This window comes from Colobus angolensis, unplaced genomic scaffold (genome assembly GCF_000951035.1).
Source record: "Colobus angolensis palliatus isolate OR3802 unplaced genomic scaffold, Cang.pa_1.0 Scaffold132, whole genome shotgun sequence".
Taxonomy (NCBI): Eukaryota; Metazoa; Chordata; class Mammalia; order Primates; family Cercopithecidae; genus Colobus; species Colobus angolensis.
The window spans coordinates 1154241-1166874 of record NW_012114400.1 but is presented as its reverse complement, the minus strand read 5'-3'; the positions used below and the strand labels follow the sequence as shown (position 1 = coordinate 1166874).

The 12634-nt window shown below is 44.2% G+C and overlaps 1 protein-coding gene across 1 annotated transcript in view; it reads right to left on the bottom strand.

Moving 5' to 3' along the window:
- Nucleotides 1–1587: 1587 nt before the first annotated feature.
- LOC105506128 (chromosome unknown open reading frame, human C1orf21) overlaps nucleotides 1588–12634 on the bottom strand; it is a 254291-nt gene continuing 243244 nt past the window's right edge. Inside the window, exon 6 of the mRNA XM_011934169.1 lies at nucleotides 1588–11045. Coding sequence (XP_011789559.1) covers nucleotides 11007–11045 — 39 coding nt within the window. The 3' untranslated portion in view covers nucleotides 1588–11006. The remainder of the gene's footprint in view (nucleotides 11046–12634) is intronic.

Genomic DNA, 12634 nt, shown 5'->3' with positions numbered 1-12634 from the left:
TTTTCCCCATCCATCAAGTGTTGAGGCTCTGTGGAGTTCAGCTTCCTTTTCCCTCCATCACTCACATCCCACTTCCCATCACCTGCTTCCAAGCAAGAGAACTCCAGGTTACTGGCCTCAGGCAGCAGTCCAGCTGTTACCAGTAAACTGGAAGCTGACGTCACTAACAAGCGTTCAGGGAGCACCAAGAGGCAGACGAGAGGTCTCCTAAGCCTGACTCCTCTTTGGCACGAGACTAAGGAAGCGCCCCAAGTCCCAGTCAGAGGTATGGGAGACCAGCTTGTGTGTGTGTGTGTGTGTGTGTGAGACAGGGGAAGGTAGGTGGAGTTAGGGAGCTCTTTCAGCTTAGCTGGGCTTTGTGATTTCAAGTGAGCCTCTGCTGGGAGAAACAGGTTTGTTGTTACTGAAAGAACAAGTTTGGGTCTCAAGTTTTCTTTTGCCTTATTTGACAGCTCATAAAACTCAGCAGCAAATCTGAACTTCCAGCTCCATGGCTTGGAGGAAGAAGCCTAGGAATAGTTATTGACTCCTTCCCCTGTCCTTGGCTTGACCTCCCTCCCTCCCTCCTTCTCACCACACCAGTTAGAAATCATGAAGACAATCTGTTCCCAAGAGCAAGGGTGGAGGGCGGAAGGCTGGCTGGGCTGATGGGACCAACGCTTGTCAGAAATGAACAGGCCCATGCGACACTGAAGACAATGCAGAGGGAAAGAGCTTTTGGCTTCATGCTTTGACAAAGTGCCCTGAGACTGTATGGGCATGTGTGTGTGTGTTTCTGTTCGGTAAATCCTGGAAGGCCAGTGCAGTGGGAGAATCCGTATGTTTTCAGCCTCCAAAATGTGTCAGGTAGTTATAGTTGACAGTGGAGTATGTGAGAAACTATATGGTACTGGCCTCATTCTTCATGCTGCCACTCTGGCCTTTGACTTTGGAGTGGGGAATTCCTTAAATTCACACATCCCTGATCCTCTTTGTGGGTGACGCAGGCCCTGGCATACACTGTGCAATTAACAAATGTCAGCTGAATGAGTAGAATGAATAAACAAAAAAGAGTCATTGTGTAACAGAAGGTTGTTTATTAAGCACTTCCTGTGGGATCTCCTCAAGTCAAACTCATGAGAAAACGACTGTTTTTAGTAGGCTCCAGAAGGTTAAGTGCCTTGTCCAAGGTCTCATAGACAGGACTGTGTGTGTGCACATGGCATGTGTGTGTGTGTGTCTGTGTGTGGTGGGGAATGTGCAGGAGAGAAGGTTCATGGCATTATTTTATGCATTGCCCATTCTTGCACCTTCATCAAGTCTGAATATGTGAATTTGCTGAGGCTGATAGGACAGTGTGGGTTGTCCCTGGAAGTTGGAAGAGGTGACAACAAGGTTAGGGGCCTTCCATGTGGATGCCTGCTGTACCACATATCCTGTAAAAACAGAACATTTACGAATGGTAAGAGAAGCCCTTATGTACACAAAATAGGGAGGGCAAAAGAGAGGAGGGACAAGGACACCGACGGGGTATTTTGCAGATATTTAGAATGGCCTCCTCCATGAGAAAGGAAAGAAGAAAGTCATAAAAGAGAACAAAGCCAGACCAACTCTTAAAAATTATTTAATAGAAAGTCCAATGTCAAAATGTAACAATAAACAAAAATACACATGTATAAATATGTATATATAATTAGACCTATACACTTTCTCAGACCCTTTTCAAAATGGAATAGAATCATCATTACATCTTGGTGGTCAAATTAAAAATAATATTCAAGCGACATGGGCCCACTGCTGCGTGGGGGGTAGTACTACTGGAGCACTTCGAGGGTTCAAAGAATTCCAATCAGGAGAGAGCTGGGGATATTGCCAGTGTCCTTTTCTGGAGACTCAGAGAGGGAAGATGAACAATCGCATGGCTCTGTCCAGTGTACCTGACCTTTGCTTAGCACCTGTAGCCACTACTGTCTAGGGATAGCTCTCCTTTAGGGTTTTGAATGATTTACATTTATGTTGTTTGTGAGTGAGTTTTCTTGCCTCATCTCCCAGATTTGAAGTTCCTGGGGACTCTGCCTTAGGACTTTCTTCTTCTGCAGGCCGAATGTTGCACAGTGGTTTGGGGTGCTATTCTGGCATGCTGATTTGCACTAAAGCAAAGGTGTTCAAAGTGAGATGTGTACATACCAGGAGGTACCCAAGGTCTCCCTCAGGAGTTCAGAGAGAAAATGCCAGACCTCTGTTGATAATATTTTGTGTCTTATTCATTTAAAGTTTCTATGCTCTGTACTTTTTATAATGTGCCTAATATATTAGTACAAAAGTAAAGGGATATATGCTTTACATAAATTAATAAACATACAGAGAGAGTGCATCTCACGAAGATTTTGCTGACAGGCATGTGTAATTGAAACAGATGGGGGCCCACTGCTTTGCAGAATTCATGTGCAGGCAGAGTGGTTAGGGAGGCCGCCTTCCGGGCTCCCACGCTCACCTGAGGAAGCCTCTGCAGGTGTTCAGAAGAGCAGTGCTCCAAGATACCTCCCAGACCTGATTGAGAGGTGATGCTTCGTAATCTTGATGCAAGATTTTCCTTGAATGTAAGGCCATGTTCCTAAATAAAATGCAAATACCCTTGGGAAGAGCAAATATGCAGCCATTAACAACCGGCATGGAGGCATTTTGATCCTTTCCTGGCAATGAGGTGGAGGTGAGTGGGAAGTGGGCCAGGGTGGAAAATGGAGAGAGGTGCCCTAAGGCAAACTTGGCTTATGTTCCATGAACACATGGCCCTAAGGGGACCTGCCAGGGCTCTAGTTTTTAAATGGGTGAATGTGAGGCCAAATGTTTGTTGGTTTCCAGCATCAGGATTACCGCTGGACAAACTCTAAACACCTGGGCCTGTGGAATATCCGAGTGGGAATTGCTAGCCACAGAATTACAAATTCCTCAGTGAAGAGCAAGAGGAAGATCTGGAAAAAGTGGGTGTTTGAGCTAACATCTTTCCGAGGGTCCAGAAAGCTGGTGTTGCTGTTGAGTATGCCAGGAGGGAAGGGGTGGGGGTTTTGCAATAAAGGTCAGCCCCAAGGTGCAGCAAGGCCCAGCGTCCCTTAGCTAGGAAAATTGCCTTCAGCCCCAACTCCTCTAGCCTCTCAGGGGAACTGTCTTCTGTTTGAGCTTTTTCTTGAGTTTCTGTAAACAGTGTTGGCTTATAGCTGGTATTTTGATACGTCTAATTCTTTTCCTTTCTCCAAAACATTTTTCTAATTATTTTTCTGGGGGTGGGGAGGGGGGAGAAAAAAACCCAATGCTCTAAACTCTGAGGTTATTTGGAAAACCTAAAAGGCACTGCAAGTTGTCTCCATAGAGAGATTCCGCTTGTCTCTGAGCCTTCCCTGACTCACATCTGCAGAGCTCCCAGCTCTGGCAGCTTCCAGTTGCCTGCGAGGTCTTCCCTCCACAGCTGTCTAGGCCTGTGGGTATTTTCCACTTGCATACAATTTGTCTGTGCTTTTAAAAAATCTCCTTTCTTTGGCAGGACTCGGGTGTGTATTTGGGACCCAGCAGAGGCTTGGCCACCGGGTGTATGTGACCTAATCCAGGGGAAGGCTGTTCAAGAGAGCTGCCTTTAGTTAGGATCACACACTAGACAGGGAAGCCCTCTGCTGCTTCCCGTATATTTATTTTAGGGTGCATTCTCATCCCTGGGTCTAGGCCAGCCTGGTCCCAAAAGGTATTTTTAGGCTTGGTGGCTCTAAAGAAGGTCATGCTGACCCAGAGCTGTCCCCTTTGTGTCTCCAAACCAGATCCAGCCCAGGTTAAAGTCCTTGAATTCAAATAGCTTTTGGCAGAGGAAGACGAGTTGGGGCTGGGTAAGGGACAGAGGACACCCTGGGATAAATCATCTCAGCAAGCACCCGTGCACTGCCGCAGTGAGGAGGGAAAGCCCGGCCCTGATTGTGACCACACCTTACCTGTCTGGAGGACCTCAGCAGCGGGCTGCAGAGGACACAGCACCACCTAAAGCTCATATTTATGCTCCCTGAATCCCCGGCAAAGCCCCAGGAACCCTCTGTGGCTGGCCTGGCTCACTGTCCTGTCCTTGTCTCTTGCTCTTCTCTCTCCCTCTACAAATCTAAGCTCCAGCCTCTGTACTGCAGGCTGGCCCTGGACAGTCCACACTGGCTCCCCTTTGGGCTGAGTCCTGTGTTGTCCTCTCAGCCTGAAAGTCCTTTAGTAACACTCTCCCTCAGCCCTCTGACACATCTGGGCTTTGATATCACCTCTTTCAGGAAGCCCCTGATTACCAAAACTGGGCTGGCTGCCACCGTGAGATGCTCCCACAGCACTCAGGACTTTTCCCTGTAGGGTACTTCCATACTGCCGCTCTCGCTATGGCTAGGTTCCTTGAGGGTGGGTTTAGTTCAGTTGTGCTTTGCTTGCAATTAGCACAGTGCCTGGAGTGTACCAGGGGCTCCAGAAATAAATGAGTTCAATGAATGAATCCTTAAGACTGGAAAGGCAATGCTAAAAATGCTACACCTGGGTCAACCCAGATGAAGGGACCCCAACTCCACACACTGGGGTTAGAGCATCCCAGTGGAGCTGCTGAAATGCCACAGTCAAGTCGACATGGATGAGGGGGATGGTGTGTGAGACATGCGGTGGTTGTATGTGGCTGGACCACGCACACGACATTAGGGATGTGTCCATTATGCGTGTAAGGCTGGGAAAGGATGTCAGCCACAATACCCCAGCTGGCGGCCCAGAGGAGTCAAGCAGATGTAGTAGGGCATCCAGGCACAGACGGGGCACAAAGCGAGATGAGTAGCAGACCTCGATTCTCCCATGTGAGTTGAACTCAAACACTCAAGAGTGATGGCTGGTTTTTCCTGTTTCAGTATCCCTATAGTTATACTAATACTTTCCTAGACATTATCTTGGAGATTACAGAAAGGCAAAATACAGCTCTTTCTTGAATTATTTCAATGATAAATTTCCTTTCTCCATGTATCTCTCTGTATATGTATGCATGCGTGTGTATATGTATGTGTGTTAAGAAAATGGATCAGAATCTAAAATCCTAGTAAGGCAGCTGCCTGGATCTATTCCAGGAAAAGAATAATTTTATGAATTTGCATCTTGGTTTGAATGGAAAAACTGGCTTGAAATCTATTGCAAAACTTTCTTTGCTTGCTCGCCTGTCAAGAGAGAACAGTCCCTGAAGGTCTGGACTGAAATGCCAGGACACAGGGGCTATTCTCTCTCTTTGGAGTCAATGTCAAGAGGTCCCCCTAAGGCGCTAGAATTATTTTCAACCTAGAGACCCTAAGGGACCTCTGCCTGAGTTTATGGTGTTCTTTATACTGCCTCTAAGTCTTAATCAAATTCAAAGCCTTGGGCTAAAAATGGAAGCAAAGAAGGGCGAAATCAGGGTAGAGAGGGCAGACACTATTAGAATGGAGCCTTCAGTTTAGAGGTGAATCTTCCCGAAAGACAGCAATTTCTGTGGTTCCCAAGTTATAAGGGCCATTTCCCACATCATCATGAAGGGACATGACAGCTGCCAGGTTAGAAAGAAGCAGGATCTTGGGGGCCACATTTCAAAGGAAAACTGGACATGACAGCCCCTTTACACAGGGACATTCTTTTGCTTCCTTCAAGCAAAGTAAGGAAGGGTGGGAGCAGGTCCCTTCTAGGCAGTACCTTTAACAGTTGCTATGGAGACATGAGTCATCTTTAGAGGATGTGATTTAAGAAGCAAGAAAAGGAACTCTGAGGAGTTCCTGGGCTCTTCCGACCTTGGAATAAGTTATTTAAATGTCTATCCAAGTCATTACATGACTATCTAAAACATGTAAGGTCTCAAAAGAGATTCCCATCTAGTTTCAGTGCTTAAATGGACCTGGAAGATACAGATCCCCAGTCCAAAGATCAAAAAGAGACATCAAACCCTAGCCCGCAAGAAAGGATTTCAATACAAGTCAGTGGTCCAGGCATTGCCTTTCCTCCATGCTTGGAGATCAGATTGTCCCAGACCCCCAGGAAGGTTAAGACTTTTAACTTTAAAAAGATACAGCCTGTGATGAAACAACAAGCCTTGGGAACCCAGGAAAGAAATCACAGCACTCGAAAGCCTGTTCTGGTTGCATCTGGTTTCTAACTGCAAAAATACCAGGTTCCTTTTCCAGATGCTAGAAGGATTCCAAGGGGTGAGACATGTGCCTAAATTCCCAAAGCCTTTTCCTCTGGGCACTGAAGTCCTCCTGTTAGCCAGTGGCCTCTCCTGGTGTGTGTGCAGCTCAGATAGGGGAGGCCAAATACAACACTCCCCATGAGGAAACCAAGCTGGTGAGGAGCCAGAGAGAGATTCTGGAAAGCAGATGCCCCCAGGGGGTGTTCTCACAGTGTTGTGAAGGGCATACAGTCATAATCAAAAGAATGTGGAAAATACTTAAATGACATCTTTCCTTCTTTCAACATAGGCATTTATGTTGGATAGATGCATTCCACACTTAAGATCTATTATTTAGAACGTGGGGGTAATAGATCCACTTCACAGGATTATCAGGAGGATGACACAAAACAATTATAAAATGCCTAGCACAGTATCTGGCACAGAGTGAGTATAAATGACAAATATTAGTTCCTTTTTCCTCTTCTCCTGAGATTAGATTCCAGATAAGGTACAAGAGTCTCCTGAAAAACATGGCATAGCTTGTGAGTCCTAAGTTTGTCCCGGAGGTATTCACTCATAAGCCTCATCTTTACCATAGCTTTTTGACCCCTTTCCAGAGACATACAAAAAGGTGACTGCTGAAGTCAAGGACACCATTCCCCTTGGAAACACACATCCATTCATTGGCAAAAGGCAATTCATAGACCTCCTTCATGGAACTCCAAAAGGTTTATTGCAGGCACATGTGTAGTGTGACAGCTGACTGCCTAACCCAGCTCCTCCCAGGCACACTGGAGGCCAGGCATCCACTCATGACACCATGAGGCCAAAGTTCCTGCTTCAAGCCACCTTTTCATTATGCCCCTAAATACACATTCCCTCCCCACCAGTCATGCCTTATTATTTTTTTGGTTGGGGTTTTAAACAACAAAAAGTCCAATCTTTGACAGGTACGAAGACATAAAGCTCTGAGAATGCCTTCCAGCAGGGAAGCGTGGAAGGCAGATCTTATGTAAAACTGTAGTGTGCAGTCAAATATCCTTTTTCTTTAGGGGAGGCAGAAAGGACAGAACTTTAGATACCAATTATTTTGCCTTTCGTAAAGAACGTATCAGAGTCCCGAAGTCTAAGATTCCAACTCAGTATTTTCTTGGATTAAGAATTTGAAAATATTTCTTCCTTTAAAACTCAACATGTTTAACCATGTTTCTTTTCTATGATTAGTAGAGATAGAACATTTAAATTCTTGCCCAGTGTCAAAGCTGGACTTGTAATCCACATGCCAACCTGCTTCATAGGCAACGAGGTAAAGTTTGTAAGAGGTATCATCTCTGTTTTTTAGCAGGCTTATGGGAGAGTCTTGCCCTAAGAGAAAAACAGGGATGAGGCTGGGAAGAGGATAAAGTTATAGCAGGATAAAGTTATAAGAAGATAACAAAGCAGGATGACATCACATGGGACTAAGAAGGGGACTGCATCATCCCTGGACCTGCTCCTGGGGGCTGTCGGCTTGTGGGCGTGGCCGCTTCAGATGTACAGGTGAGCCCTGACGCAAAGGTGCCTCCTCACCTTACAGTGAGGAGTGGATGGGGCCAGTACAAAGACTGAAGAACCAGCCCTCCTCCTGGGTCCGTCTTTGCTAAATTGAGTTATCCCAGCCCAGGCTCAGATCATGGGCACTGCGGACGGAGAGAGACCTGTCTTCCAACAGGCTGCTGTGTGCGTAGCTGCTGCAGTTTCTGAGGACTGACCTAGTTTTCTCATCTCTGGACTTTATACCTTCTTTGTCCCTAAATAGACCACAACACCACTCTGTGTTCTCTGCAAGCCTGGGGCTAGGAAGCATCGCTGAGGTAAAGGCCTTTTTTAAGGTTCTCTGCCAATAACAAACACGTCTTCAATTATGAGACCAGTACTCCATGATCCTGAATCTCCGCCAACCAAAAGAAAGCTGTGCACACACTGCTGAACTTTTACAACTCTACAACTCAGAGGACATGAGGCGTGTGCAAGCCAGCTGTAAATCTTGTTGACAGTCTTGCCCCACCCACTGGCCACTAGGCAGCTGGATTTTCAATTTCACCCCGCACACGGCCAGTCTATCAACCCTCTCTGCTTAATGCTCTCAGTTCATTTCTCATCATTTTTCTACCTCCACTCACCAGGCCACGTCCCCTCCCTTCCTCCTTCCAGCTTCCTGAGCCCCACACATATAACAACTAGCAGAGTGCACCAGCACATACATTGGATTATTCTTTTCATTGTGTCTGAGCCAATCTGCTTAATGTTCACATACACATGGGGAAAAAAAGGTAAAATATTTTTGCTTTAGATCCTTTCAGAAGGCATAAAAAAATAAAGTACAAACACGAATCACTTGACAATTTTATGATTAAAACCAACAAATGGAAAACAGACAGTGTTGGGTGTTGCTGACATAATCAAGCATTTCATGCGGACCCGCTCAACCACCCCATTTCTCGGATCTATTTCTGGATGTACCAAATGTGTCTGAAGAACTCACTTTCGCACAACAAAGATGTATCCAGTGTTAAACACCGGAGCCAGAACCCGGGTGAAAAGCTGGTGGTTCAGGGCAACATCACTTCCGGCTTTATTAAACACTCAAAAGTCAGGTTCCCAAGAAACGCTTGGATCTATGCACAAGTGTAACATGTCAAAAGTGTTCAGTGTGACCGTGAGAGAAATGACATGAGCATGTTTCATCTTCGGGTAGAGGGTGGTGGTTTTCTGGGAAGACTGTCTGAGACACCGAGTAAAGAAATCAAATGGAAGACGTTTAGCATGTGCTTAATTCTTGCTTGATAAGAACAAGAAATCCCGGAAAAGGTCATCCACAGAACAGTGAACAAAGTCCCAAGTGAACAAGTTTGAGGTGGGGTTTAGCAGTTCGTTTACAGTTGTGGAAAACTATTTTAGTCACTTGGCCAAAAACCATAGGAGGGGAGGCAACCTGAAACCCTAGACTACTTGACTCTCTCTGCATTTTTCTACTTGAAGCAGGATAAAAAAGCCTAACATTTTGGCTGCATCTCTATTTATGTAACAGCCACAGCTGCTCCCCAAAATAGCTGCTGTTGGCCAAAAGAATTATGGGATTTTGTTGCTAATATGTGAATCTATTGTCCTTAGCAGTCTGCTAAGTTTCCTTCCCTTCCTTTTTGCCGTCCCAGGTCTAAAAGGAGATAGGGAATCTCACTATTCGCACATCAGTGGTGCCCTCAGTCATGTGGATAGATTTTAAAATCGAGGCTCATCTTTTCGGCAAGAGCAAATTGACACAGAACATCTTAACTCTCTACCTTCTGCGGGTGGCTAATATCGAGGCCCTTCAAAGTCACAACCCCAAAAGAGAGAAACATACAGTGCTCCTGTCTTTTTTGTGGGACAAACCCAAACCCGGACTGCTGGCGTGGCATTTAATAGGATGCCCTCCCCTGAAAGTAACAAAGAGAACCCTCGTCAAAGCTATCAAACACATTAAAAAAATACAAAAGTTATTTTCTCCTTTTGATTGCTATTTACTTGTGACAATATTTGCTAAAAATATCACTTCTGTCTTTGAGAAGAGATCATTCTCTTCATATAATATGGAAAAATAAACTCTGCTGAACACTCAGTCAACATTCCCCACCATTGCCAGGGGCTTTTGGCTTTCACATCTCCAAATATCATCATAAGCATAAAAGTATTATGTTTTTGAGTAGGCAAACACTTTTGCTATGTCTAGTGTGCTGGAAGTAAGAGAAAAAGGAAGTGGCAAGGCTCATGTAGCATTTTGAAGGGAGAGAGTTACGAAATAGGATGGTTTATTTGCTAACAAAATGAAAGGTAACAAGGTGGTTTCAGGCCCTCCTAAAAAGTCATAGGATGTCCCCTCACCTCTTCAGACCACTTTCAGCCTTGCTAATGATTGATAAGTTATTAATGGAGCCCTTTAGGCTAAGGGTAGGGAGCCCTTTAGGCTAATTATCAGTGTCAATGCAAAGGAGGGCTCAACTTCTGCACCCAGGATCATCTTAAAACACTGAGCTGGATGAATGGGAGAAGACAAGGATCCATAAAAACAGTAAAATGTTTATTTTCTTAGAAAAAAAAGTGAGGAAGAGGGATTCAAAATGATTGTGATCACACTTCCATCTGCATCTGAGCAAAGCCAATGTTGCAAGCTTAATTCTTGATTAAGATACCTATTAAATCAAACAACCTGCCACTCACTCCTACGTCACTTCCAGGAGTCACATCACAGCATGCTTTTAATTGATAATAGCTTCTCTACTTCTTCTGAGCAGAGAAACAAGGCTTGGCATAGCAACCATCCCATCTCCAAAGCTCAACACTGCCAGTAAGAAGCAAGGCTCCAGTCCATCTCTAGACTGCGTGCGAGAGATGGGGAGGAAGGAGAGAGGGCAGGAGATGCTTGTCTTAGAAGCAGAACCAGTTTAGAAGAGAAGTTTGATATCTGAGTTCACCACTACCTCATCTTATAGAAAATAGGTTGGAGAGCATCTGTAAAACCAACAGTATCTTTAAGGTGAAATTGCAGAATTTTGCTGCATACCTGGACACAAGAGAAGTGAAAAGTTGCAACAAGTTTTAACTAGCAGCAACAAAGAAAGTTCGATAACAGTTTTTTTTGTTTGTTTTTAGCAATATTCCTTTGCAAGTTCATTAAGAAACACTGTAATTTAATGGGGCGTACGATATGGAACGATCTTCTTTTGCTATAGTGCTGTTCGCTGAATAGAACCGACCTTTGCAAAGATTTCAACTGGGGTGTAACCTATTTACACAGTAGTAGCTCCTGGTTTGAGTGGTAAAATTGGTGCTATGTGATATCCTCTTCTTCCGAACAGTAATCCCGACCCTTGGAGGGAAAAAGAAAAAAGAGCGTGTGAATGATAAATTCAAAGCAGAGCCTGAAATAGTTACTTGTAATCAATTTTCTCTCAGTATGTCTCCTTGCAACAGAATCCAGGCTTTGTCAGTGATAGCTGGCACTGGGGTAGCTACGTCATAAATACATGTTAGCTGATTTATAAGCTATACATACCTCAAGGCATGAGAGTTTTACCAAGCCCCAAATAAGCCCTTATTTTATGTTGGTAAGAATTTATATTATAATAGCCATATTCAAGAGTCAGCCTTTCACTAAGAAATTACAAAATGGCCAATCCATTCAGGAGATCAATTTCTTATCAGGAAGAATGAACAAGCCACATTCTACAGCTACATCCCCGTGCCTGAAACTCAACCTTCTACAGAGGGAGAGCATACAATCCAGGGATGTCTGAGTTTAATTCACTCTAAAATGGATTACAAACAACAACAAACAAGAATCCTTTAGACATGCATAACAGGTCTATGCTTGGTATGTGTGGGATGCACAAGAAAGGCAAGGATGCTTCTGATTCATTTGCTAACAAAACAGGTTATCTGAAGCTCTAAGGACTGTGTACAATGGTTACCTGTGAACATATTTTATCCTTTCTCCTTTAGGTCATAAACTCAATGAAGACATGATTGGGGCTGAGCTTTAAGGATCCACATTTAACCAAGCCAGCTTGTCTTGGTCAAAACACATGACTCTCTTGGTCTGTAACCCATCACAGATAGTAAACAACAAAGGCACCTGTCCTGCCTGTGTTCTGATGTCATAGATAAGGGTTTTCTAAAAAGTCAGGTGTTATTATCATTTGTTTCCTTCAACTTTTTCTTCTAAAATACACACTACATGTTTCATTTCTTTTTTGGCGGGGGTAGGGGATGTTCTTTTAAAGGCAGAATTTTCAAAATAACTGAAACTTATTTCTAAAAGTACCAATACTTAACGATAATAATAATTTTGCATATAACTATTTCTCAGATGTATTACATGTTTTTTAGTCACATTATCTATATAACAGAAATATTTTACATTTTCCTAATATTTAAGCATTATCAAAATGGATTATTTTGTGTCATGTGGCTGGGTGCTAATCTTGGCTCTGTGACTTCCTAGCTCTGGGATCCTGGTAAAATTACCTCTCTGTGTCTCAGTTTCTTCATTTGTAAAATGAAGAGAACAATAGTACCTATTTCACAGAATTGTTGCAAATTAAATGAGTTAATAGTATTAAAGTGATTAAATCATTTTTGGCATATACTTTTACACATGATGTATATGTGCCCATGCCAGTGTGTTTGGCAAATTAAAAAATACTGCTGGCTGAGCATGGTGGCTCACACCTGTAATCCTGCACTTTGGGAGGCCGAGGCGGCTGGATCACCTGAGGTCAGGAATTCGAGGCCAGCCTGGCCAACATGGTGAAACCCCATCTCTACTAAAAATACAAAAACTAGCTGGGCGTGGTGGCGGGCACCTGTAGTCCCAGCTACTTGGGAGGCTAAGGCAGGAGAATCGCTTGAACCTGGGAGGCGGAGATTGCAGTGAGCCAAGATCACACCATTGCACTG